Source organism: Sinocyclocheilus rhinocerous, unplaced genomic scaffold, assembly GCF_001515625.1.
Source record: "Sinocyclocheilus rhinocerous isolate Xijiao unplaced genomic scaffold, SAMN03320098_v1.1 scaffold866, whole genome shotgun sequence".
NCBI lineage: Eukaryota > Metazoa > Chordata > Actinopteri > Cypriniformes > Cyprinidae > Sinocyclocheilus > Sinocyclocheilus rhinocerous.
Genome location: NW_015647500.1, coordinates 61,378 through 72,238, shown reverse-complemented (window position 1 = coordinate 72,238; position 10,861 = coordinate 61,378). Strand labels below are relative to the sequence as shown.

The 10,861-nt window shown below is 38.2% G+C and overlaps 1 protein-coding gene across 2 annotated transcripts in view; it reads right to left on the bottom strand.

Annotated features, from left to right (window-relative positions):
* The window catches only part of LOC107709298 (ephrin-A5b), a 119,389-nt gene extending 111,928 nt beyond the window's left edge, over nt 1-7,461 (bottom strand). For both annotated transcript variants that reach the window (XM_016513764.1, XM_016513765.1), the window contains exon 1: nt 6,818-7,461. In XM_016513764.1, coding sequence (XP_016369250.1) covers nt 6,818-6,942 — 125 coding nt within the window. In that variant the 5' untranslated portion in view covers nt 6,943-7,461. The remainder of the gene's footprint in view (nt 1-6,817) is intronic.
* Between the last annotated feature and the right edge of the window lie 3,400 nt (nt 7,462-10,861).

Genomic DNA, 10,861 nt, shown 5'->3' with positions numbered 1-10,861 from the left:
ATTTAGTAATATTAAATAAAAAATTATATACATACATATTTTTAAATGTTTTAATTTAATGTTATTTTAAATGTTTAAATCAATAAAATAAAATACAATAAAATAAAATCAATAAAAATTATTTTAATTTTGTGAAGAATTCATATGCGTGCAAAACTTTTAGCCTACATTTGTCTACAAGCTTAATTTGAAGCATTTATGCAGAAACCTTACGATCAAAAGCTCTTTAGATCTTAAAAAAAACAAATTCAGTCACGTGTATCTGCACGTCACGCAGGGGAACTCAAGTGTTTCGGAAAATCACGTTCCTTTGTGCTTTGTGCACGGCTCCGACATCTTTCCAACAACGCCAAGGGCTGATACTGTATCTCGGGTGCAACAAAACACCCTCGACCCATCGCGAAACCCCTTCGCCCCCGGAGGACTTCAAGAAGGACAAAGGCCGGTTCTGGGGTTAATCCTGTCGGCTTAGGGCTCCTCACAGACCCCGAGCTCCCAAATGTCACCTACATTGTTCGGCGGCCGGTAGAAGCGGCCAGACACATGCGTCTGTGAAACCCCGCTTGGCGTGGGAGAAAGCGGCGGCGAGGGAAATCGCCTCTGCGCTGCATTGTGGCCCGTTCGACGTGTCCCTGTAAACACAGAGAGTATTACAAGCAAGCAGCACCGTGAAGCGCTCTCCATTCACCCCCCTTCATCCTCTCCTGCTCTCCTTTTCTCTAAATGCATGCATACTTTCGGCCCGGGTTGTGGAGAGGCGACAGCGAGGGGAAACAATAGTGGCCTTTCAGAGCGGCCGAGGCCTGGCCGTGAGGAAGAGAGAGAGGAACCAGCCGCTCAATATTTGCAGCGGGCGGTCGGGAGAGCAGCGAGAGCTCGGTTTGTTTGTCTGGATGAGGAGCCGCCCGCTGGAGTAAACACTGATGCACATTAAAAACAATCAAACGATGCACACTCACTCCACATACTCTCTGCGCTTATGAAATCTTACGGCACGTTACCTTGCTGCCGAGTCTCACCAAAACCGTTTCAGTTTCTCGAGAATTTGCCCGAAGCTGGAGACTGATTTATTTTCTTTAAACGGAGGTGTGAATGTGGAATGGCACGGGTGAAGCAGGCATGACCGATGCGCCAGCCACACGGGCGTCATGCCACAGTTAGACCAATGCAGCGTTACAAATAAAGCATTCGAACAGTCACAAACACTGTTTGCGTCAAATATTAATTCACATTAAATGAATAAAATAAAATGCACAAAAGTCTTGTTCAGTAGAAGGATCATGCTTCAAAAGTTCCTCTATTACTAGCAGACGATGCACAAACATCTGTCTCGTGCATTTGCTTATTTTCACCATTATTTGCTGGATGAGGCTCTCAAGCTTCGAATATTAATTCATAGTAAACATGCATTGTGAATAAATGCAAATAAAAATTAATTGCACTAACTTCACAACAGTGTTCCGTAAAAGGATCTTGCTTTACAAGCTCTATTACGACCAGACGATGCACAAACACAAGTATGTAAAATTAACCATTTAGGTACTAACATGTACACTTTAATGTACTAAAATGGACCTTTTTGGGGTAAATAAGATAGAAAGGTGTACCTTTTGAAAGGGTATCATTTGCATTTGCTTATTCTAATCTAGACTTGTGCCGGTATTCGGTAATGCGATATATCACGGTAATATGAATATGCACGATATTGTTATCGTGGGCACTTCTAAATACCGTGAAAAATTATATATTACAAATTATTCAGAATTTTGAATGCATTTTAAGAATACTTTTCCCATCAACTGGTCCAAATGCACAACACCGCTGTATGCTGCGTGAAAGACGCATGGGCACTCTGAGTAAACAAGCGTGGACAAGAAGCACATGGCGGAACATGTGAGAGACGCTCTGGATGAAAGCGCACTTTCACTCTCTGACAGCAGATAGGTCTTATTGTAAAGTGATACCTATTGGTCTTTATAGTTCTTTTGCACTTTAATCTGTGTAAAACTTTTAACTTTATACATTTTTCTGTATTGCTTTATTGCATTTAAATGTTCAGTTATTTTTGTTATGAGAAAAAATTTATTAAACCTGTTATACTGTATTATGACAGCACTTTTTTTAAAACAAAATTTCAACATCGTGATTATACCGTATACCGTGATAAAAGCATTAGCAATTAATCGCAACATGAAAATTTGATACCGGCATATCCCTATTCTAATCATAATTTGCTGGAAGAGGCTCTCAAATTTCAATGTTTTAAATATGCATTATTCAAAATTAATATTAATTCATATTACATATGCATTATGAATTAAAAAATATATATATATATTGCATTACTTTATGAGCTTTATTACTACCAGACGATGCAAAAACATAAATATGTTTGGGGAAAAAAATCCATTTAGGAACTAATTTAGGCAAAAATATGTACCTTTAAGGTACTAAAATGCACCTTTTGGTGGTAAATAAGGTACAAAGACATACCTTTTGAAAGGGTATCATCCCAGTGGCAGCTTTGTGAGTGCACTTGCTTAATTTAACCATGATTTGCTGGAGGAGGCTCTCAGATTACAAATATTAAATATGCATTATGAATAAAAGCAAATAAAATAAATTGCATTACTTTACAACAGTCTTGTTCGATAAAAGGATCTTGTAAGGCTCTTTTAATGCACAAACATCTGTCTTATGCATACTCTCAGAAAAAAAGGGACAAAAACTGTCACTGGGGCGCTACCCTTTCAAAAGGTACTAATACATCCCATTTAGGTACTAATTTAGGTACAAATATGTGCCTTTAAGGTACTAAAATGCACCCTTTGGTGTAAATAAGGTACAATGGTGTAGCTTTTTCTGAGTGCATTTGCTTATTTTAACCATTATTTGCTGGATGAGGCTCTCAAGTTTCAAATATGAATTCATATAAAGCATGCATCATGAATAAAAGCAAATAAAATAAATTGCACTAACTTCACAAAAGTCTTGTTCAGTAGAAGGATCATGCTTCAAACATTCCTCTATTACTAGCAGACGATGCATTTGCTTATTTTCACCATTATTTGCTGGATGAGGCTCTCAAGCTTCGGATATTAAATATGCATTATGAATAAAAGCAAATAAAATAAAATGCATTTCACAACAGGCTTGTTCAGTAAAGGATCTTGCTTTACGAGCTCTATTACTACCAGACATCTGTCTTGTGCATTTGCTTATTTTAACCATCATAACCATGCTGATGCACAAAACATGTACAACAAAACCAAAACCTGCAGCACAGGCGTATTTGACTCACATTCCTCTGCTGCATATTAAAAGTGGACCAGAACATTAAGACATGTGGCTTTAGATTAAACGCACAACCCAATAAGAGTCTGCGCTAAATTAATTACAGAAATCTAATTACACGAGAGAATCAGCTAGAATGTTGCTGATAATAAATGCGTCCTGCATGCAGATTCTAAAGTGAAGTGCATGGCAAAAGCAGCTGCGTCTCAGCGTTCGCTCATGTACGTCTAATCCAGAGCAGAATCCCAGAAGATCGACACCAACGCAATGCCATCAAAGTTTACAAAGCCTTATCTTGAAAAGGCATTTTTTCCAAAAACAACAGACAGTAAATCCCTGGCTCTTCTTCTCTTATCAAATAAAAAACTGTTGCATTGCACAAACGTCCCGCTGCCTTTTCAAGCACCTAATAACCGTGAAGTTATTTTTCTGCCTAACATTAATCCACTGCCATCCTGGTCTCTGTTTTTCAAATCTGGTGTCCTTTATGTCATCGTCTGCTCTTTAAAATCATCATAATAATTCATAAAAAAAGTACAGGATCCTGTATTCCTGTACTTTTTTAATCTTCCACAGAAGAGGGAGATTTAAAACACATGCAAGTACATGTAAGCTGTTGCATGTGGAGTTCGAGGAGGTTCAATTCAATTCAATATGGTTAAACAACGGTGGGAACTTCTCTCTTAAAAATTAATCTGGGTTAAACTATGTAAAGCAGCAGGAGAAAAATGCAAAACAGTTTTTTGCAAAGAAAACTTTAATAAAAAGTAATTTAAAAAAAATGCAAATTAAAAAAGTTATTCATATTTTTATTAAAATTGTATTATAAAAAATTATTTTGCAAACAAAATCGTAATAAATAATTATTATAAATATTTAATAAAACAAAGATTTTTATTAGATATGTATATTTTTTATTTTGCAAACTAATTTTAATAAATAATGAAAACTATTTTATTACAAATAATGAATATTTTTATTTAAAAAATGAATATGAATATTTAATAAAAATATTTTTTTAATTAGAAATGTATACTAATTTTTATTTAAAAATATTTTTATTTTGCAAGCAAAATTTTTATAAATAGTAATAAAAAATATTTTAAAAAATAATGTTTTATTTTTAAAATATTACTTTTTTTTTTTAATAAAATATATATATATATAGGTTTAGAACTGTAATTCATTGTGTTTTGGGGAGTTTTACGGGAAGTGATGTTGTAAATGCTATCCCATAAACACCGGATGGTCCTGCACGTTTAAGTCGAATGGGAACATATTTCTGACAGTGGTTCACCATGGAACATTTTCACGAGCAACCCAACTATCGTGTTACAGCTGAATGTATGTGGGGTTTCCGTTCGGAGAGCGCGTGACCCTTACGCCCGGGTCTCCAGTGGAGGAATGAAGCTCCTGAAATATCTAATTGTATTCATTTGTTTTCTCTGCTCAGCATGGCACTGAGAAATAAAGAGAGTCGCAGCTAAAGGGGAAGGAAGTCAGAGGGAGATCTGGCTAGCGGGGTTTCTTGAGCATGGGAAACGGGACAGCGTCCTCATTACTGTCGTTTAGTGTGCCAAAGGTGCAGTGAGTAATTAACCAATTAACGATTCATACTCAGAACACCAACAGACGACCCGTGTCAATCCATCTGCCCTTCTAATATTCAGTCAGAGCCCATGTGATGAATACAAAAAGAGCGGATGCACTACTAAAATTACCTAAACTTCTAGATAGACGTCATGCTAAATAATTCATTCTGGTCGACGAGTTTTACAGTCCATGTATTCTTATCATCTCCTGCATACATGCACTTCTTGTTAAGATCACTATGAGTCAAACAAAGAAGATTACTGCACATCAAAATGAGTTACTGGACACAAAACATCCTTTCTATGAGTCTATCTGCCTTCCACTAAAAAAACAAGACAATAAAAGACTTCGGAAACCACTGGATTCTTACAGGCCTTGACGGGAATCACTGCAAACCATCTGTGCTTCTGGGAACTATAGGGTTATTTCCCCAAAAACATTAAGGAGAAAAAATACAGGACTTTATACTGTGAAATATTTCTTTTTTTTATGCACAGCAATCTGCAATTAAACTTTTTTTTGTTAATCATGCAACAGAATGACCATCTGGTCTGCCAAATAAAACCGTGGCTTTTCACATATAAAATGAAACCTGCATTTTTCTGTTTAAACAAAGTGTCACATATAATAACCTGCGCTTTCGATGCAGGGGAGAAATTCTGACCGAAAACTTCCAATCAGCAGAAATCTACTCACCCTGACGGCAGGTTTCAAAACGGTCTGCTCCTTTCAAACGAGTTTTAAATATGATATGCAACCTATTTTTTTTTTAGCTGTACTGGAGATGCATTGAAAAAATAAGACTTTATTGCTTTTATGAAAAGTGTAAATGTGTGAATATCCAAAAATTACACATTTTAAATAACAAACAGATTACACAGAAAAAAATAGTGACTGAGATACAAATAAATAAATAGATTAAACATCAATGGTCATGCAGAGACTGGAGTTATATTCTGTAGCCCTTTTTAATTTATTTTCTTAATTAGAAAAAACAAACATATGAAGCATTTTAATCTGCACTATTAAATGCATTATTGTTTCTGCTTGGTCTAGAAATATAAAAGCTGTGCTCTCATCTATAAACGCATTCACCTCATCTTATCATTGTTAGACATTTAAACATGTAGTGAGAATTGCAGAGTCATTTACAGTTGATGTGAAACAGATCCCGTCTGCTGCCCTTTTAATATCCACAAATACTTTTTAGTTCAAATAATTTCAGGATATTGAACCGCATTTATGTGTTAATTCGCATATTGCATATAGTTTTTATTTCAGAGTTTCACTGTCACTGAATCGACGCTTCAAAGCCATACGAATACATTTAGAGCGCAACGTTCAGTCTATCGCAAAATAACGTTGGATTAATTATAGATTTTTGCGGAGCAGCGTTTTTCACTTATGCAACTGTAAATAGGTATCATAACAACTTTACTGGAAAAATGCGCCATGCCTCGAAAAACCATGAGACTGAAACCACCTGAATGAGAATTAAACACAGTACGGAAGCAAACACTAAAGTCAACTTTATAATATAAAGTCCGATCGGTTTTATTAAAGAGAGAAAAAATACGCGTTTTTTTTTTTCAATTTTAACTGTGAGTGTTTAATCTGATACATATTGTATGCATCCGTATGAATAAACGGAATTTGATATTACTCTACTGTTCTGCATTAAAAAAAATCCACGATTCATTATTTATAACAAATCGCGAATAATCGCAGAAACGCCGGCCGATGCGCGCGACTCGATAAAGCGTCTATATTCATATAATTAACGCGACTGCCTGTCCTTGTGTTTTTCGAATATTTTAATTAGCGCTCTTTAAACCTGCGTCTCTCTAGAAACGCTCATGCAAAGTGGAAGTGTCTCGCACACAAAGTTCCTGCAAAGCAGCGGCGAATAGAAGCGCACAGAACCGCTCACCTGGGGTTGGTTCGGTTCCAGTAGACAGCGTATCGATCGGCCATCACCTTTGAGCTGGGCTCTTGACTAAATACACACATCCACAGAATCACACCCACGAATATGATCATTTCCACTTGCAGCATCACTACAGCACACTCGGACGCGTATATCCCTCTTGCTTTAGTCGACTTTCATTCACATCTGTGGCTCGGCTCTTCCCGACGCGGCTGATGTCAGACAGTGGAGCAAGTGTTGAGATGTCCACGATCTTCTGTCAGTGGTGTGAATGTCCGCACTACGGTCAATAGCTGTGGACTGCGCCGCCGGAGAGACACAAATCAGCCAGTCAGTGTTTAGGGTTCATTCTAACACGCGTCAGTGAGACTTTTAGCAGAAACGATCTAGTCTGCAGAAGCTCTTCTCATCCACACATGCAACTACAGAGCAGGAGCGCGCTGTCAGTCCGAGAGAGAGTCCGTGCAGACAGGTTTGCAGAAGTTGCCAGACGCTCAGACTGATCTCGGCGAGATGGAGAGCAGGGGTCCGTTCAGATGAACGCAGAGCTCGACAAACACACCCGCGTTCCGGACGCGCGAGTCACTCTCCGTCATTCTACTGCGGGTCATCTGTGAGTTAGCTGATGCGCTTTCGGTTCGGCAGGAGGTGTGATGATGGTGTGAACCCAGCGCCGCTCGCTGCGAATGTGTGTTCGGTTACAGCGGGACGCAGGGGAAGCCCATTGGCCCGAACTCGGGTGGGCGGAACGCTAACAACACAAACCCCGCCTCTAAGCCTTTACTTCACCCACTTCATAAATATAACCCAAAGAGAGAGAGAGAGAGATAGATAATATTATAATATATATTTTAAATGAAATATAAACAAAACTAAAGTATATAAGTTACTATATAACTGCGAATATATGCACTATTATATAAATAATATTATATTATATTATATATTAGAAATAAAAACTATTATAAATCTAAAATATAATTGTTTAAATAAATATATGTAAATATAAAAGCAAAAATAGATAGATAGATAGATAGATAGATCAAGAGAGATAGATAGATAGATAGATAGATAGATAGATAGAATATATATTTCAAACTTAATAATATTATAATATATGTTCTAAATTAAATATTATTTACATTTACATGTACATTTAGTCATTTTGCAGACGCTTTTATCCAAAGCGACTTACAATTGGGGAATACATGAAGCGACACTTCTTAAAGAGGCAAACAGACAAAGGAAGTGCTTGTCATACAAGGTTTTAGGCATTGTTCAAATAAGTACAAGCTAGAAAGGGAAGGAATAAATAAAGAGAAAAACAAAGTTTTTTTTTTTCTTCTTTAATTTAGGAAGTCAAGTAGCATCGAAAGAGATGAGTTTTCAGCTGTCGCTTGAAAATTGTCAGGGATTCAGCATTCCGGATAGGGGTGGGAAGATCATTCCACCAACCAGGAACAGTGAACGAGAATGTTCTGGAAAGTGATTTTGAGCCTCTCTGTGATGGTACCACGAGGCGTTGCTCACTAGCGGATCTCAGACTTCTGGAGGGGATGTAGATTCGTAGTAGTGAGTGGAAGTAGGCGGGTGCTGAGCCTGTGGCTGTTCTATATGCAAGCATCAATGTCTTGAACTTGATTCGAGCCGCAACCGGTAGCCAGTGCAAGGAGATAAAGAGAGGTGTAACGTGGGCTCTTTTGGGCTCGTTGAAGACCAGTCGTGCCGCTGCATTCTGAGTCATTTGTAGAGGTTTGATTGTGCTTGATGGAAGTCCAGCCAGAAGAGCATTGCAGTAGTCCAGCCTAGAGATGACAAGGGCCTGGACAAGAAGTTGTGCAGCATGCTCTGTTAGAAAGGGCCTGATCTTTCTGATGTTGTGCACTGCAAACCTGCAAGATCGAGCGGTCTTTGCAATGTGGTCTTTGAAGGTCAGCTGGTCATCGAAGATTACACCAAGATTTCTGACCGAAGTTGATGGGGTAATTGTAGAAGAACCTAGCTGGATGGTGAAATCATGCTGTAGAGTTGGAGTGGCAGGGAAGACAAGAAGCTCAGTCTTTGCCAGGTTGAGCTGTAGATGATGTTCTTTCATCCATGCCGAGATGTCCGCCAGACAGCCTGAGATCCGTGCTGCTACCGTTGGATCATTTGGTTGAAATGAGAGATAGAGCTGTGTGTCATCAGCATAGCAATGGTAGGAGAAGCCATGTGCCTGTATGATAGGACCCAGTGATGTAGTGTATATGGAGAAGAGGAGGGGTCCAAGAACTGATCCCTGAGGAACCCCAGTGACCAGTTGATGTGCAATGGATACCTCCCCTCCCCAGGCCACCCTGAAAGACCTACCAGTGAGATAGGATTCAAACCAGCAATATTATAATATTATAATGAATATTATAAACAAACAAATATAATAGTGTGAAATATAAATATAAATATAACACCATGCATAGACAGATAGATTTTAATATTTTAAACAAAACAAACAAAAATAAATTTAATAACTAATGATTAAATAACATGATACTATATAAAATAAAAAACACAACTATCAATCAAAAATATAAAAGTAAATATAATAAAACCATAAAACAAAAATAATATACAGAGAGACAGAGAGACAGAAAAGCTATTTATATTAACTATTAATCATCAAATTGTTGGTTATAAAGAATAGTGTATTTCAAAACACACTTTTTCAAAAGCATTTACTCACTCACTGTATTAAATATTGTATAACTGTGTGCTGAGCTGATGTTTTGCGAATGCACCTAATCTATACCCAGAGGCACGAACACATGAGAAAAGAGCTGGGAGCGATGCCAGAAAATACACAGTGGCTAAATATTTACTCAATTATAGGAATTATGCAAATGTCAACCAATCCTCGACCTCCATGTCATCAGAACACCGTATACACTAAATATTAGATCCACTCTGAGACTTTGGGAAACATCGAAACCTCTCAACCTGTTGCTTTACAGAATTCTGATGACCTTCAAAAGCAGCCTGTTTGTGGAACGAGTGCTTTCGGATGTACTTGGCCTTCAGACACAGCGAGAGGGGCGCCGCTCCAAATTACACAACTCCTCCGGCGGCGGAGGCCAGTTGTCCCCTGTATTCTGGTCACATCGAGCAGCGGGAGGGTGGCTCGGGGGGATGAGGTCATCGCACCAGCAGCAGCGTTTCTGCAATCTCTCCTCGCCGAACAGCCGCGTTCTCCCGCTGAGCTGCGTACAGACCGCATGTTGTCTCCATCTGATTTCAAAGCTAAAGATGATATTCCTCGTATTCGCCTTTCACTCGGGCCTCGGCATCACAATAGGCATTTCGATTACGTGTTATGCAATATAATTTTCCATCGAAGGCAGAGCTGTCAAAGAAACAGACAAGTTTGAACCTCATCCAGAGACAAATTTATAGTGATTGATTGTTATTGTATATGGAGGTGCAGAAAGCGATTCTATCATGCGGGGGGAAAGACTCTTGTGTGAGATGGAAAACCATCTACCTTGGTGATAAAAAGTTCACAGAGATATGAGTTTTCCAAGAGTAAGTGCCAATAAATAACTACACACAAATAATTAATGACCCTCAAGATAAATGATGTTCAGCATCTAATGGCTGTGAGACTGAAACCCAAGAAAAGCATCAGAGAACTGCTTACTGATGCTGATATATTGAACACAAGGCTGTTGGATGAAGCTGTTTTTAGACATGTGTACTCATGTTGATTCAGTGGACGTTTTAAAACGCCTACCTTTTTCAGTTAAAGGGATAGTTTACCCAAAAATGAAAATGTGTTGTTAATTTACTCACCCTCAGACCATCCAAGATGTAGGTGGCTTTTTTTTCTTCAGTAGAACAGTAAAGAAGATTTTTAGCTGAAACTGTGGTCCTTGGTGATTCATAAAATACAAGTCAGTAGCTGCCCACATTTTTGAGAAAAAAATGCATATCAGACAACACAAAATGATCACCCGTGGCTCCTGACGATATATCGAGGTCTTATGAAGCGAAACGATCGGTCTGTGCAAGAAACTG